The 17597-nt window shown below is 47.0% G+C and overlaps 1 protein-coding gene across 1 annotated transcript in view; it reads right to left on the bottom strand.

Moving 5' to 3' along the window:
- Positions 1-2095: 2095 nt before the first annotated feature.
- The window catches only part of LOC144137757 (ATP-sensitive inward rectifier potassium channel 12-like), a 33479-nt gene continuing 17977 nt past the window's right edge, over positions 2096-17597 (bottom strand). The window contains exons 5-7 of the mRNA XM_077669701.1: positions 15459-15806; positions 9692-9921; positions 2096-6379 (exon numbers count right to left, since the gene is read on the bottom strand). Of these exons, the coding sequence (XP_077525827.1) occupies position 6379; positions 9692-9921; positions 15459-15806 (579 nt within the window). The 3' untranslated portion in view covers positions 2096-6378. The remainder of the gene's footprint in view (positions 6380-9691; positions 9922-15458; positions 15807-17597) is intronic.

Here is a 17597-nt window from a genome sequence, read left to right as displayed (position 1 = left end):
GTACTTGGACTGTTGGGCTGCATGCGAGTGTCTTTCTTTGACCGGCAGCTTTTCTGCTACACTGTTTGCATCTTTTTCTTGGCTTTCATTTCTTTGTCTTCCTGCGCGAGTTACTTCAGCAGGGATAGTACTGGCACATACCACAGCTTCCTTAGAGCCTGCATGGTTGATGTGCACCTGTGCTACTCGGGTGCCATCACGTTAGGAGTCGCAGGCCACGCACTATTATACAACTTTCAAGTTTCCATTGTGTAGTGTTGTGAAGTGGCCACATTAGCTCTCAAAGTTACCTGGTCAATCCCCCAAACGGGCGTACGCCACAAAGAAAGGAACCAGAGCAGTGACAACGTTTGGACTACCGCTCTCAACGTACCACAGTGGTAGCACTTTCAGCTGCTACTGTGATGACCTGGGATTAAACCCTGTCAGATTGCACGTGTTCTTTATGTTCTTTTTTACAACAGCGGCCATTTTCTTTACAGGACAACTGCAGTTCATGGCAGATTGAGCCACCTAAGGTCGAATCCGCGACAAATTGCGATACGGCCCCTTACAGGGGCCGTGCAGACAAAGTACAAGTGTTTTATTCAAAGAATCGGGTGTTATATAGTTCTCCCGGCGCTTGTCTGGCACCAAACGATGCTTTATTCACTGAAAAATTAAAATTTAAGCCGTAATTTTGATTCTGCGGCTGAATCGTGTTTTGTGACATCTTCGATGACATATGCGGGGCAAGTACTGAAGCGAACATTAGTATGCGGGCTAGGGCTTCAGCGAATTCCGAAACACTTTGTTCGGTGCCAGTCCTCCTAGGTGGAGCAACCACACCGCTCGGGGCAGCTGCCCATCCTTGCTTTGTTTTTGACCAGATTTGTGCGCGGATACTGTTTGTTACAGATTGGTTTGGCGAAACATCATGTATTCTCGACAAACAGAGTCTCAGGAGACAATGTCACTATGCCAGTTGGCCGGTGCAAGCTCAACTCGCCGTACACACAGGTGCTTCTATGTTTATGTAAGCGTTCATAACCTAAATTGTTTACCCCACCATACTTACTGCTATAAAAATAATATGCATTAAATTTAAGCACTAATATAGCTCATTCTGCAAGCTTGTAGCCCATTTAATTTGCACTGTATTTTGCCAGCTCCAGCCCATGGCTCCATAATACGTCATAAGTTCTATTGTGGGAAATGAGCTGCAGGGTCACATGGCCTTTCTCTTTTTTCCTAATTATATAGCGACGTTTGCGTTAAAAGTGGTGCCAGTGTTATTCCTCCTGGGCAATCTTTCTGTTGAACCGAACTTGAATTTCATCTTCACGAGCCCTTTAAAACTATGCAAGGTGCATGTCATATACTGTGGACACTCGGACACGATTATCTGGAAGGAAATGAACTCAAGAAAGAAATTGGTAAGAAAAGAATGTTTTATTGCAGTTATCTGCTATAAAGTTTACTAAAAAAAATGACCAAACTGCAATTTAATTCAGGTATGCACCATTTATTCAAGTAGAAAACTGCTTAGCTCGGCACTGTTTTTGGCAATGGAGCCAGTAATTCCATTTATTCAAGTGGAAAACTGCTTAGCTCGGCACTGTTTTTGGCAATGGAGCCAGTAATTACATTGTCATTTATTTATTTGCTTACCCAAAATATTGGAAAGGTAACAGCTCCTGAGGAATAAATTTAATAAGTATCATTTGTTATGTCTCACACAGACCTTTGGAAACCACTGCAAAGACGAAAATTCCCCCCCCCCCCCCCCCCAAGACAAATGGAGGTTATTACTTCTCAGCTCACCTCTGCTAGGGTAATAAATTTTTGAACCATATCCATAAGATTGAAAATTGTCAGGTTCCTTTTGGGGTATAATTGCCCTATTTCAGATACCCAGTGCTTTAATTGGTTCTTTTCCGGTTATCTAGTCTGATCAAATGCAGTTTCTGGAACACCTGATGTACGTTTCATTTCACCCTCACTTTCATTTAACCGGGGCAAAATTGCATGCTGTCTTCATTGTTGCTTGAGTGCCAGATTTCGGTATTTGACACCCTTTTCAGTGCATGCAAGGAGTGGAAAAATGGGACACATGACGCTACAAAATGCATTTTATTTTCTGTCTCCCTCTCTCACTCTATGTACACAAAACAAATGGGAAAAGACAGCTAAAACGGCACAACAGCAAAACAAAACAACTTTGGCAACTGGTACTTAAAAAATGTCAGCGAAAAAGAACCCATCAAAGTGACCCTACATATAGTTGGTCCCTTGTTCACTGCCCTTCAAAAATATATGTGCACAGGTTTATGTGACTCGGGTCCCAATACTGTTATCAACGAAAATGATGTAAAGAGAAGAAAAAAGTAAAAAACTTCACTTCGCTGTACACTTTGGTGCTTTCCATTCTTATCGTCACCCACAATGTCATTGCCGCAAGCGAATGTTTCGTTCTTTTGGAAAAACCATTCATTATTGTACACACTCCTCAAGGCGAGGTTAGTCACAATTCCCTATTTGGTCCCAGTTGCAAATACCGAGAACACAACAGTAGCAGAACATGCAAAACTGCGTGCTGCAATGTGTCAGCAATCAGGGTTCAACAACGTGCTCCAGCTGGAATTGGACAACAAGACATGAAGGTGTTTGCCTAATTACCGAAGGTACCGGACATGCTGCCCTCGCAGAGTGCAGCTTTAAATGTGTACAGCGGCTTCCATTTTCTTGCAGGCAGCCTCGACATCCAGCCAATGGATGCCCGACGCTGCAGGATTGCTCGCTAAACCAGTCGCGAAGCTTGTATTAACGGCAGGGTTGGCCTCCACAGTGCGCAGAATCCAACGCCACGAGAGATATCTCCAACTTGAAACAAGCATCGCCACAGCTTGGAATGAAGCATGGTAGTGCTAGCAACACAAATCCAGCTGCGTTTATCACTCGACCCGTTTGCGCCACAGGGATGTGCATTGCATTTACTCAAACAGTGAGGCAGTACTATTCCATCATCACTGTGTGCTCCCAGCAGCAGCTACAGTGTAAATGTTACACTGCAGCGAGACTGGTCGAGCCAACCAATGAGCCTATTATTGGCTTGCGACTCGTGAATCGCAGACAAGACCCCCCTCCTCGGCTGAGACTCGTTGCAGTGCATGTCATTTTGTAAAGAAAGCCCGAATTACCGCTGCCTATGCTAACAGGAGGTCTTGCCATGCTCTCGGAATTCTTAGCTGTGATAGACGTTGAGCAACTGAAGCACCTGCCACGGTTGGAGTTGTTGCCTTGCCTACAGGGCTCGGGCTGCGTGCCTCCCTCAGTGAAGGAGCGGAAATGAATCTTCCGTGAAGGCTCCTCTGCCTGACCCTGGCGATAAGGCAACAAGAGCAGTGGTTGCGCTTCTTTTGCTACTCAAGAAAGTCGCATTAGCATGAATGGCGGCACGAGTCCTGCAGCCTAGACCAGCACAGTGGGGCATTTGTTCCTCATGGCATCACACTCGACGCGAAGCCATTTCCATGCCAGGGAAAGCTTTGGCGAGGCCTCCCTAGGGAGCAGGGAAGCGTATCCTAAACACACACAAGAGCAGTTGGTACAGGGTAGTTAAATACAAGCACTGTTTGCTTCAAAATGACCATAATGCAAGTCTCAGACACGCTTGATGCAAGCTGTTCTTTACATTCTATGCACCAAGAAAAGCCGACATTTTCATCACGGGCTGCCATTCATGCAAACTGGATGTTATTGCTACCACTCAGGAAATGGTCAAAGTTATTGCTATTGCCACCGGGAGAGAGTCTCCAATGTTTCGGAAATCGGTCTCGCAAACAAACTCAGGTTGTCATTTGCACTTGAGGGAATGGTGTTTTGGACTCTCCGGCTGGGTTCAATATTATACACATAAAATGCGAAAGGCACAGCCTTGGATAGGAAGGCCACCAAGCAAAGGCACACATGACCACGGCGAACTGCCACAGTCAGCCACTGGCGTCAACCATACCAGAGCTTAGTGCAGTGATATGCCAGCTCCACCTCTGGGTACGAGGGCTCCCCAGTGTGGGACATTTCCGTGGGCACAGCATTCACAGCACTGGAATTTCGGCTGCGCAGTTTTTTTCATTTGACACGTCAGTACGCACAAAAGAAAGAAATAGACCAGCATCTGCTGTTTCTGCACAAGGCTGTAACACCCTGAACTCTCTTGGCATGAACACTGCAAGGCCAAGTTCTTCTAGGCAGGTACACTATTCCACTAAAGGCCCATCTAACCACTGTTGCACAAACTGGAAGCCATATTACAGAGCCAGATGGTCTTTGCGGTACTTACGACAGCCACCTAATGAGTACGTGAGCCGCACTTTCAGAACACTTGTCCTTGGCATTTTTAAAGGATTTTTTTTTTCTCCACTGACATCACTTCTACATTTACAGGCGTGGTTCTAGCTTTGTACACTAAATTCTTCATTCTTCTGGGCACATGCTTTTCACTGCAACATAATAAGAACTCTTTGTAGGTCGTTGATCTCATGTTCTTTTATAAAAGCTTCAAAACATTTTTGACAAAATAATTTGTTGTGCATCTGCCAGCCATTGCAAACTAGCAGATGACAACCTCACGAGTTGCATTCTCATGTAAAAAAATAACATTTAAAAGAGAAATGCACCCACACTTCTGATTGCACATGCTTTTTTATAGCAGGGCTGTGCAAAACCTACAACAGGCCTGCACAAAGATTTTGTTGGCGACTCTATATCTAGCAGCTCAGACAGTTTCTAGCCGATCAAGCATGCAGCATTACGCAAGGGCAATATTTTCACGAGATATTGTACTTGCATGTAAGTACAACCGGAGGTTTTTTATGCGCGTTTTAAAATGTGTTTTACGTTATATTACTATGCCCCGCACTGGTGTGCAGTCGTTACTTTTTGCCACTCTGGAAGACTGTATTACAACAGGCATTCAAAGACACATTATGCAAGCAAAAACATGGTTTGTAGGAATACACCTCTAGACTGAACGTGCACTGAAGCAGCCATCATTTCAGTTTACAATACACTACTCTACAATATGCTTACATTACTCTATCACACCAGCACCTCAAATTGGTACACTTGCTGGAAAAACAGCATGGTTATTGCAAAGAACATGCAGACAGTCATGTCTCAAGAAGTTTTTTCGAAACCGCCAATATATGCACACTGTCCCAGTTTTCTAAGCCACTCTCGCCACTTGTGGCTGCTGCACCTGAGCACAGCTCCCGGCTGCCACAACGGACGGCCTCTTTCACATGGGCTTCAATGTTTTGCTTGGTTGCTCTTGGCAGCCACAACGCAGTGCTGTTCTGGGGACGACATTACCCGTCTGATGGCTAATAAAATCCAGCTGCCACAGGGGCTCTCCCGAAGCACCACTCTCCAGCATTCTTTGTAGCAACACAATAACCTCCAAACTTTAAAACTGGCATGAAAAAATATGATACAAATAGACATTATTTACTACCAGACCTCTCGACTTCTGTTGAGCTGCAACCCCTTTTTCACACAGCATGGCTCAATGTCACCTCAGTTTAAGAAAGATAGCTTGGGGGCAATGTTTCGAGGTGACAAAGCTTAGAATGGGCTTAATAGGGCAATTCCAAAAAGTTTGTCAATGTATACCGCACTTGCTGGCCATGCAAAAACTCGTCAGCTCTGTGTGCGAGGGGGCACAGTGTAACGATTGCCATGCAGTCACGTTTGCACCCCAGTGTGGCCAGACCCTGTCAAAAATGCTCTCTGTACAGAATGGCGCGACTGTTTGTCGGACACAGGCACTTGGATCTGCAGGGTTCTACACTTCGACGGTGCTTGTTGAACATGTTGTGCGCGTTTGTCACCTCACTTATTGCTTGGTCGGTTGGCGATCTGGTGTCCAGCCATACGCCATGTCATTTTTTTGCCCCTTAAAAGGCAGACACAGCTCGCAGGAAAGGCCGTCTTCTCTCCCAAGCTGTCCGCCACACGAACAAATGCACTTTTTCCCAGGCCCCGTCTCTCGATCCCTGGCACAGTGCCACTCGTTAGCACCGTGGTGGGAAATGCATTACGACAGCAGTCCTCACCAGACACGGGCAACTAGAAAGGCTTGAAGAGGCTGTTGCGGCGGCCACCTCGTGCTGGGCCGTCCACGCACCAGGGCGCCCTTTGTTGAGAAGGCGCTGCTCTCCTTGGTGGACGGTGTCAGCAGGGCACCGCAGAAACACGACGCCTCGTCGGCGACACACCGCCAGAGAGGCCTGTCACTACTATGCGCTCAGGAATTGCTGCACTTGGCAGGAAGGCACACTCATTTCAAGGTTGGTCTACACTTGAGAAAGGCTCCAGGTTGGGGCCCTGTGCAGAGTGTCTGAAAAGAATGGGCACAAAAGAAAGGAATGAACTTTTGGCGAGCAGCCATTTGTGTGCAAAGCTAGCTGCTGGCCCTCTGATTTGGGATTACTCTGGAACAATTCTCATGGGCCACTCAGCCCGTAGAGGGGCCGTAGAGTTTTCTGCTGATACACTTAATCTGGTTGGTTATGGCTTTATGCACCGAAGCTACACTCGGGCTATGAGGCACGCCGAAACTGAGGGCTCCATATTAGTTTTGACCCCCCCGGGGATCTTTAACGTGTGCCGCAGTCTCGACATACGGGCGTTTTTGCTTTCCACGTCCACCAGAAAAGCAGCAACCGTGGCCGGGACCAAACCCATGTCCTTGGACTCGGTAGCACAACTCCTTAGCCACTGTGGCAGGCCTGATATTCTAATCTGGCACTAGTGTCTAGGCGAGCTGCACTTCAACAAGTGTGGCATCGTGGACCATCTCGAAAGTTGCCTGCGGCTGCAAGAGTTTTAATACGTCGTGTTGCCAAAAAGACCCATTTCAACTTGTTTTATCAACATAAAGGTATAGCTAGTCAAGTCAGGAATTTCTGGAAAGCTTCCTGCAGACTGAACAAGAAAAAAAAAAGTGCCCCCTTGTTGATAAATTGGCTGTCACAAGGGACAGACAGCCACACGCATGCCAGGCCAAGTGGTGAAAAGAACGCGGTCAGCTGCTGTGGCCGTTCCCGGGACAGCACACAACTGCCACCTCCCTCTGTGGCAGCGTGAAAGCGAGCCCTTCCCCATCAGTGGCCGCTAGGTCACCCCAAGTGAGCGTGCAGTAGAACTGGAACCCCTACGGGAGACAATTCCTTCACTCACACTGGCTGTGCAGCCAACAGAGGTGGATGGGTTAACTGGCAGTCGGGTGAAATGATACCTTATCGCCCTTGAAAACGAGTGGAATTATCTTTGTCTTTGTGCTAGCATACCCTCAGTCCCGTTGGGCACCACAAAGGGGTGGCCTATCAAAATGCTACAGCACACAGAATGACGCAGAAAAAAAAAAGTGAAGTAAACGCACATAAAAGAATGCACTTTGTTACAAGGAGTGCCGAGAAATTGCTGTCTCGTCGTCAGGACGTGTTCTGCAGGATCCTACTTTGCAGGGGCATACTAAGTTTGAACCCAAGGTAGCTCCGAGTTGGGAGGAAGTGGTGTCCACCTCACGCTGTGCTGCACAGAGGCTGTCTACCATCGCTGGGAGTTCGGCAGCTGCCCCTGCTGATTTCTCTGACCCAAGCAACAGTGATGACTGCAGCAACAATGCGGGATCATCAGATTTTAGTTCCGATGAAGCAGACATGTGAGCACAACGAAGTGTCACAAGGATACGCCCCCTTTGTGCCCCCGGATCCTGTACAACACCAGCCAAAAATGGCGGATAAGAGAAGGAGCTGCAACGTCTGTAACGAAAAAAGAAGGCACAACCGTCAAGGCCGTCAAGGCTGAGTGGAACAACCGTCAAGGCCGCTAGATTGACGGGCCTTCAAAACTCCGGAACATGGTGCACAGTATTGATGTATATATGAATGACAGCTAAGGTACATACAAACAACCTGTATATTTCAGATTTCCTAAAATAATTTTCTGGCTTAGTACGATTGCCTATTTCTACAGTGTTTGTGCATTTTTTGTTTTGTTTATTTGACAACTGAACTCTGAATAATTGTACCTCCCAGAAAACTGCTGCTATGCATTTTAAAGGGCAAACTATAAGCTACAATTTCGTGTATATAACAATGCTAAATGTGTCCCGGTGCTGAAGAGAAAACAATTTTATTGTGGAAGCACCAGCCATTTTTCTGCCGCAACAAAAGAGTTAATTTTTTTTTAAGCGCCCCCACCCGTGCAAGCGCACCCCTGCCATATTCCGAGTATTTCGAGCTTTTGCGTACTGCCAAACAAGCGCTCCCCCTCCCCCAACAGCTCCGATGGCCAAAACCAGTGAAACCGTTCTGACTGCGCTCTTGTCTAACACAAAATCCACTCCTCCAAGAGCACACGGCATGCCGCAAAGTCTACGCACGCTCGCCATTTGATTATTGTCACCCGACATTGCCAAGTGTGCTTCGCGGAGGACGTGCATGTGTACACAGATAAGAAGGAAATTGAAGTCGTGGAATGGCATCGCCACACCGTAAAAAAGAAATGCACGCGACTTCTCGTTGCTTCGGTTAAGATCGAAACAGGATAAGTGAGTGGGACAAAAAGTGTGAGAGTTTGCTGCAGCAGAACACCGGCAAGGCCAAGCTTCAGCGAAAGTTGAGCAAAAAAGTGCCAGTGTTCAGTGAAGATGAAGATGACACTTTTTTTAGTTTTATTAGCAAAAGAGAAGTGCAGGGCGTGCTGTGAGTAACAGGCTTCTGTCAGAAGAAGCTGTTAAAATAGCACACGGCTTGCAGCACAAAGATTTTGTTGGGTCATGGACCACATGATGGTTACAATAGATAACAGGACCAACAATGGGGTTGGCGAGAACACCGTGCAAATTGCCAGCACCGGTTGCTCCAAGAGGGGCTACACAGTCTTTACCTTCATTAAAAATGTGTTTTTCTGCAATGCACTGCATTATTTGTTTTCTGGGCGGGGGTAGGGGGGTTAACATTCCCACGCCGCCACTTGGAATTACGGGGCTTTTCCGAACATGGGCCCACTCCCCAAAATTCCCTGAACTATCCCCATGTCAAGTGGGGGCACTTGCGCAATATTTCACGGTAGTGCTGCTGTTGTGGGTAGTATATTTGTATTCACAACACTGCAATCTACCGCCAACTTGCTATTTTACACTTTAGTGCCCCTGTAAGATCAAGAGGCTGAAGTCACGATACAAGCTGGTGAAAGGGTCAGCTAGCATTCTTCAGTCTCACGAAAGCTAAACTCAAACTCATATTCTGGGGGTGTAACACGCCACAGCTACATCTGGGCTATGAGGCGCGCAGTAGTGGAGGGCTCCGGATTAATTTTGACCTCCTGGGGATCTTTAACGCGAGCCGAATTCTCGTACACACGGGCATTCTCGCTTTTCGCCCCCTCCATGTGAAAAGCAGCCACCGCAGCTGGGATCTAGCCCGCATCCTTGGGCTCAGCAGCACAGTGCCTTAGCCACTGAGCCACCGCGTTGGGCAGACAGGGAAGATGAGCCAGGAATGTCACCCTGATAGCCAGTACCATGCAACAGCTTCCAAGTTGGACGACTCATGTAGCAAGTTCAGCCCACATGCAAGGGTGTCTATGGGGCGACTAAATGAGTGCTGGGCCTAGAGACGGCCCCTGAGGCACTCCTGCTCACCAGAGCTCCTTGGGCAGCTGGAGCGGTATCAGGTGCCCAGCTGTGTTGAGGAACTTCTCGGGCGAGACCCTCTTGAGCGGAGGCTGCTGCTGCTGACCGGACTGCAGGTTCCGGTCCTCGGGGGCCATGGCTGCCAGGGGCGTGCCACCCAGGGTGACCATGCGGGGGGCACTGCGCAGCATGCGCTGGTACTCGTAGAAGTCCCGCGCACTGCACAGGGGCGTCTCCACCTGCAGCAAAGGAAGGACACGCACTGAGCTGAAGCAAGCGCGTCCTTGTACACCCTGCTGATGCATGGCCCACAGGAAGCAGCTCCCCTTTCTTGCTACTCCGTCTGCCTGCATGACTCCGCCTGCTGTGTGAGCGTCAACAAATGGGCCCTGTAAATGGGCCCTGCCCACTTCACTGCAAATGTCATGGGAAGATGAAAGCCCCCACCACGTAAATGCATTTCTTCTCAGCTCGCCCACCCCTCCCATCTCACTCCTCCCACGATAAACACAGTGCAGGTTTGGTCAAGTCGATGGGCTTTTGCCACATTCCACTGCTCGCGTGCCATCTATTGGAACCTTTTGTTACTGTTGGGCTCAGAAGGCCGCCATTACCCAAACAACCACGGAAGTCCTTGGTACATCTGGAAAACAGCTGAACATCCAAGCTCAAGTTTGGATGGCCAGTGTATGTTCACTATATGTCCATGCTTGGATGTACATTTGCAGGCTTTCAGTGGACATCCAGCAATGGATGTACAAAGGATATACATTTCTGTACATCCAAAGAATGTACAACATGTGGACGTACGAAGTTACCACGAAGTGTCAAATTATTGCATAAATTGATTATAATAAAAGCAAAAATGGAGAAGCTCCTCCACTATTCAATTAAAAATATTTTGTACATCAACACCCTGATTTGGATATTGCGAGTTTAATCTGTATATTACTAAACTTCAGCCCAATTTTTTTACATTCTTAAAGCACCTCACCAACTGCAACGATGATCTCTTTGGGGAAGGGTATACAGCCGAGTGCACTTATAACGATGCCATGTATAACAATATACCGGACATAACGATGAACAGCTATGGCACTGTGTACTTTTGTATGCGTTCTACGGTAAAATAAACCACTTATTACAATGCGTGCAACTGACCGGCGAACGAAATGAAAGTGCTTCAGGCCTGGTGTGCTGACCTTGAGCCCACTCAGTCGGTTCTGCTTTGGCCTCCGTCTCATCTTTCGATTCTCTCCCCTTCAGCAGCCGCCCGCTCCGCTGCATGATCGCTTTTCCGCTCATCTCGCTGGCGTCTTCTCTTGTTGCACAGCGGTCACGGGGGCAGCGTTCATTTCTCCCACTCAGCAGTGAATCGCCAACGAGGTTGTGCTGACAGGCTTATGCTTCCACATGTGTCCGTCGTGATCGTCTGTGCCACAATTAGCAATGGCTTGCGGGAATCACAGCGGTGGACTGCGGTACAAGGTTTGCTTTAATGCAGCGTGGTTGGCACCTGGACCACACTATCCTTTTTGCATTTAGTTTTTTTAGTGCCTTGCAAAGCATTAGTTCGTAGTTTAGAACTAAGTTTGTTACAAATCCGTCTCGCGAAACTGTATTTATAGGCGCGATTGTTGTTGTTCGGATTTTGTATCATCATCCTCATCACCAGCCTACCTACGCCCACTGCAGGGCAAAGGCCTCTCCCATTATTCTCCAATTACCTCGGTCCTGTGCCAACTGTGACCAATTTATCCCAGCAAACTTCTCGATCCCATCTGCCCATCTAACTTTATGCCGCCCCTTGCAACGCTTGCCTTCTCTAGGGATCCACTCTGTTACCCTTAATGACCACCAGTTATCTTGCCTTCGTATTACATGCCCTGCCCACGTCCATTTCTTCTTCTTAATTTAGGACGCTTTTTCACGGCCCCGATATAGTGGAATAATTGGGGTTCTGATTGATTTGATTGTAGGGTTTAATGCGCCACCGCAATGTAGGCGATGAGGCGCGCCGTAGTGGAGGGCTCTGGAATAATTTTGACCACCTGGGGATCTTTAATGTGCGCCGAAATCTCGTACACATGGACGTTATTGCTTTTCGCCTCCGTCAGAAAAGCAGCCGCCACGGCCGGGAATCTAACCCGCGATCTCGTGCTCAGCAGCGCAACGCCTTAGCCACTGAGCCACCGCGGCGGGTATAATTGGGGCACTATTGCATTTACCCAGAGCCAAACTTGCACAGCATGTTTTTTAACATGTACAGTCATAGACAAATGAAACGTGAGCACAAAAATATAAACCAGAGCACACCAATAGTGCGATTTTTTTCCATGGGAGTCAAATGGATGTGCGATTTAGTCACAGCAACAAAGTTGGAAAATGTGGCTTTTCAAATATAGCAATAGTGAGCCAGTAATGAACTCCCACAAACAGTATTTTTCAATGTTGTGTGTGCTGGTTCATATTTTCATGCCCACATTTCATTTGGCCATGACTGTACAAAAGAAAATTAGGACACCCAAGTCAAATATCTGTATTTGTTAAAGATAACTCTTAAGTGCCTTTGTTTTCCTTTTTTTATTGCACCTATGTTACGAGACTTGCTGCACATGCTCAGCTCTCGGTAGTGTCGCCCAAAAACGAAAGGTGATCATGCGAGCGAGCGGCCTCCAGTTCAGGGCGCAAAAGCGAACGGTGCATGCTTCGAGACATGCTCAAATTTTTGAGGTTGCATGTCCTACTAATATGAATTTGAGCATGCCTCGAAGAATGCACTGTTCACTTTTGCGCCCTGAACTGGAGGCCCCTCGCTCGCATGATCACCTTTCGTTTTTGGGCGACTGTACATGGTCAGGGATATGGCGCCAAAATAAAATCAGTTGCAGTGGCGCCCCCTCAACTGTCAACTGTCTCTCTTGCGTCGCGTCTGCTCTGTGCTACCAACGTATGCCACCAAAAAATCCACGCACAATACCCCACAAAATGATCTGCACATTGCAGCCCCAAAGCAGATGTGATAACACGTACCGATTGCGGCCACCTTGCACTTGGTCTTGAGGACATTTTTTTCTTTATTTTTTTACCTATGTGCCACACATTACGTGTATTTTAACATCCTGAGCACAAATATGCAGTCAGTTTTCATCGATGTGGTGTAAGTTCGGAGCTGTTCAACATGTTATGCCATTCCATTTCGGGAAATTTTTTCATTATCTATCTGCAAAATAATACTTGTTATCCCTTTGTGCTCTAGAAGGACCAGGAAGTGCAACTATACCACTGCAGTAATTTTAGCATTGTTTCGACAAACACTAAACTTATTAAAGGCCAGGTCATCAATTAACAAAGTTTTCGTAAAAATAACTGCATAAAAAATTGTGCTAGCAAAAAAATATGCTATACTTTTGTGGTTTTATTGCACTGTTCAGTTCATAATCTTTCTAATGCAGTAAAAATGATATAAATCTGATCAGTACATCCCAAGCTAGCTATTGTACCCGACAGTTGATCTTGCAGAAAAAAAGTTGGTCCTGAGAAAACAAGGCACGAAGTTTTGGAACATAGGTGGAAGTGGTCATTTAGGCAACTTCAAAGGGCGACAGCTCTGCAAATACTTATGGTTCAGCTATAATATTTTGCAGGTACACTCTTTGAAGGCTCTAGACTGTAAATAAAATTACCGTATTTTCCGGTGTATAGGTCGCGGTTTTTTTCTGAAATTTTCGTTGGTGCGTCTTATCCACCGGTGCGACTTATGTATGGAAGAATTCTGGGTCGCAGTGGCCGCGCCTGCGCAGCGCATGTTAGGAGACACAGCTCTATGGTCAAAATGAATCCGAAGCCCACCGCTACTGTGTTTCTCATAGCCCATATGTCGCTTCAGGGCATTAAATCAATGAATTAGCAGTTTATTCCAGTCGAAAACAATGATAATGGCCTGCGACAACCGCGCGTCACTTTCTGCCATGCGCAGTAACTACAGTTCAGAATAAATTCAAAGTAACATCAAACTGGATAGCAAAAATAAAATGCAGCTTATAAATTATCACACAGAGTTACTCTGAAGGAGGTAAACGTGCTGCTAATTTTTAAAATGACAGCTCGCTGATAAGTTTCGATTTTCAGGCCGCTTCCGGTTGCGTCACTTCCGTCCGCCATGACACCTTAATTGCGTTTATTTACGGCAGCACGCAAGAGACGCGCGACGTTTGGAGAGGTGTCCAAATGGGTTTCCGACTCTTGGGACTCCATTTCTACAAAAGCAGCTGTAGCCGGGTTCATAAAGGCTGGAAGGATCCGTTCCGCGAGTCGTGACGATGTTGGCGAAGAAGATATCAGCGAGTCGGAGGGTGATAGTGATGTGCTGGTGGAACTCCCACTTGAAGTTGCTGAATTGTTTGTTAGCGAGTCGGAGGAAGAAGACTTTGATGGTTTTGCCTAACACCGTTTGTAAGTACATGCCATCTGTGAGTATTAATAAATCATTTTTGAGAACTTTGTTCTGTCAAGACTTTGGACGGGAGATGCACGTGTCTAGCCCTCCTCACCGGGCAATGCGTTGATAGGCGGCGGCCGCCGCAACCATGCACTTTCGCCGCTCTTTCTAACGATCTGATTCACTGTGAGTTTACCTAATTAACAAGTGCGTCTTGTACACCGGTGCGTCTTATACACCGGTGCGACTTATATACGTTTTTTTCGGAAAAACTGTCATTTTGAGGGGGGTGCGACTTATACAAAGGCGCGACTTATAGACCGGAAAATACGGTAATACAGAAAATAGATTGTTTGGCAAATTTTCAGTCCTCAAGACCAGCATCCCCGGGGAATAGTCACTGTCTATCTTCTTTCTTTAATGGAGTTTATTGGCATAAGTGCGTTTCAGGTCAAGAGCACCATATTATGATGGGATAAAATTACTCCCACCTCCCGTCGCGGGAACCCCTGTGTAGATGCGACGCATAGGGGGTTCCGTTGTTGTTTCCGTTAGGTTGATTCTCCCATCGCATGAAACGTGCTGTGAACCCCCTGCCGCGGCTATGACGCAACACAATCCACTTTAATCCAATCCAAATCCAAGCCAAGCCAAGCCAATCGAATCCAATCCAATGACCCTCGCGAGAGAGTGTTCGCTATCGGAGAGGAGAGGGGGTGAGCGGCGGACAGCGCAGCTCGCGCGGCGAGGAGAATGGGGGAGGGGTGTGGACGGACAACAACAACGCCGTATGGAGGGACAAGGCGAGTGAATGAGATGCAGTCGCATCTAAAAATGTATCGACAAAATTGGGGCAAAAAGTGCATAAAATTACATTGGTGTAAAAGACTGCAACTAACACCCTTACACCCAACCAAGAAAACAAAAAAACACCCTTTCAGGGTGCATAGTGGGACTAACGCCCTTACACCCTAGCAAAACCACAAGAAAAGGGGTGCTTTGTCATTTAAACCACCCTTGAAAGGGATGTTTTTTGTTTTTGCTAAGATGAAGGGCGTTAGTTATTGACAAAAACACCCTTAAGAGTGTACATCATTTCACAGTGTACACCGTAATTGTGTCTCACTATTTGTCTATAACACCCTTACTCCCTATCAAAAAAAAGAAAAATGCCCTTAAAAGGGTGTGTGTAAGGGTGTTACAAATGCCAAAACACCTCTCAAAAGGGTGTTCTTGTGTTTTTGCTAGGGTGTACGGGTGCCAGTTACAAACAGTTCCCCTTAGGGGTGCAAATCCCTTTGCACCTTTACGGTGACCGCCAGAAGCAGCACCTACCTCGTAGGTGTTGTTGAACTTGCTGTAGTCCACGAGGTACTCGGAGGAGTCCTTCTGGAAGCGCACGAGCTGCTCGAAGCGGTGGCCCCACAGCAGCTCCGAGGGCAGGTACGAGGAGCGTGCCTGGATGGACTGGCCCGTGGACTCGATGGTGCCCTCCAGGATGACCACGATCTCAAACTTCTCGCGCAGCACGTCCTCGGCGGACATGTTGTAGAAGGGGCTCGTGTCGTTGATCTCGTGCACGATGGTGGCCGGCCAGATGAACAGGATGCTGTCCGTGCCCGCGTCGAAGCGCACGTCCAGCTGCGTGTGGTAGTACGGGATCACCTCGCCTTCCGCAGTCACCTGCACGGGCGGAAGGTTGGGCCAGTTGGTTACCAATTGATGCCACGGACACTGTATTCTAGCACTGAAAGACAAGACACAGAGAGAAAAAGAAAACACGGGACGAACGCTGGACATGTCTGGCGTTTGTGTGTTTTTTGTTTGTTTCTAGCATTTGTCCAGTGTTTGCTTATCCTGTGTCTCATCTTTCAGTGCCCTTGGTGCCAAAAAAAGCTGCTCGTCATGCTCGTAAGCAGTTAAAATTGCGCACTCGTGCATTTGCACACAGACTCATCTGTAAAAGCTCCTAGTTGGCTTCCCACTGCGAATGCCTGCAGCAGCATCAACAGTTCTGCACATTTAAGCCACTAAGGATCAATGTCTCCATCCCTAATTAATGTAGCTTATTACAAGAGCTTTTTTTCTCATGAGTCGTTAGGATCGACTACTGGAATAAGTAGCAATAATGAGGCATAGAACACTCGCATGCATTTGACAAGCTGCAGATAAAAAACTCTGCTCAAGGGGTCACTGAAGATTGCAGCCTTTTTTCAGGCTCAAAAAAGCACGCAAAGCAATTTAAAGCGAGGTGAATCCGCCCTGCAGTGGGCCTGAGTAGGTTGTGGATGATGAGAATGAGGATGAAACATACAGCAACATATTCATTCCCTGTGCATAGGCAGCCCCTAACATTAGAAGTGACGTGCTAGGCCCTTGGTCAAACTCTAAATGAGCAACTCGAGCGAAAAAAGCTCTACTGTCTTTCCTGCGAAGCACAGGACTTGATCAGACTCTTTAACCAGGACTCCATTAATGAGCGCATCACAGTCATTATAATCATCTCTTCATCGATTTCATTTTTTTTCATACATCTGGTGTAGCAAGCTAGGCGCCTTGGCCAGGCTAATCTCACCAGTGGCAGTATCATTAAAGGAGCCATGAGGACAAAACACAAGTTCGGTTCATTCGAGAGATTGCTTTGATAGAATCATACTGACACCACTGTTAACGCACACTTCGCTCAAATAAGCTACATAACTAGGAAAAAACGGAATGGCCGTGCGACCCACTAGCTCATTTCTCGCAACAGAACCTATGATGTCACACGAGCCCAGCTGAGGACGGGAAAAGCAAACGTAAATTAGGTTCGGCTTACAGGCTTTCCGAACGAACTATTTGCGCTTAAGTGTAATGCATATTCATTTTTCAGCAGTAAGAACGGTGCGGTAAACAATGAAAGTTACGAAAACGCACGTAAGCATAGAAGTACTGATGCGCACTGCTGTTGGTACTGGGCACACTACGTTTGTTTTAGCTGCACAGCACTCCACCACTTTGAAGTTGTTTTACAGGACACTGGCCGATTGGCGTAAGCGGCGTTGTCTTACGTGACCCTGTTTGTCGAGGATACCCCAGGCTTCACAAGACGATCACTTTTTACAGTAATGAAAACAAGCCAGGTGCAAATACCCTCAAAAACAAAGCAATGGTGGACAACGGTTCGTGATGATGATGATGATGATGATGATTATGGGGCTTCTCCCTTTGGAACGGGCGGACATGAAATGCCCTAGCCTAATGCATACATCAAGCGTACCAGCACTCAAAATAGAACACAAAATAGAACACAGAACACAACATAAAACAAGGTACATAAGGAGAGTAAAGGAACAACATAGATAAAATGTCCTATGCGCATAGTGATACATATATATATATACATACCTACACACATGCGTTACATACCCCTCTACAAACCCACACTTCCCAATAACTATTAAATCCAAAACCACAAAAGTCGAAGGGCGCACG

The sequence above is a fragment of the Haemaphysalis longicornis genome, unplaced genomic scaffold (assembly GCF_048455015.1).
Source record: "Haemaphysalis longicornis isolate Haplotype H1 unplaced genomic scaffold, Haemaphysalis longicornis Haplotype H1 scaffold_5, whole genome shotgun sequence".
Lineage (NCBI taxonomy): Eukaryota > Metazoa > Arthropoda > Arachnida > Ixodida > Ixodidae > Haemaphysalis > Haemaphysalis longicornis.
The sequence above is the reverse complement of the archived record's forward strand: the minus strand, read 5'-3'. Positions and strand labels throughout refer to the sequence as shown.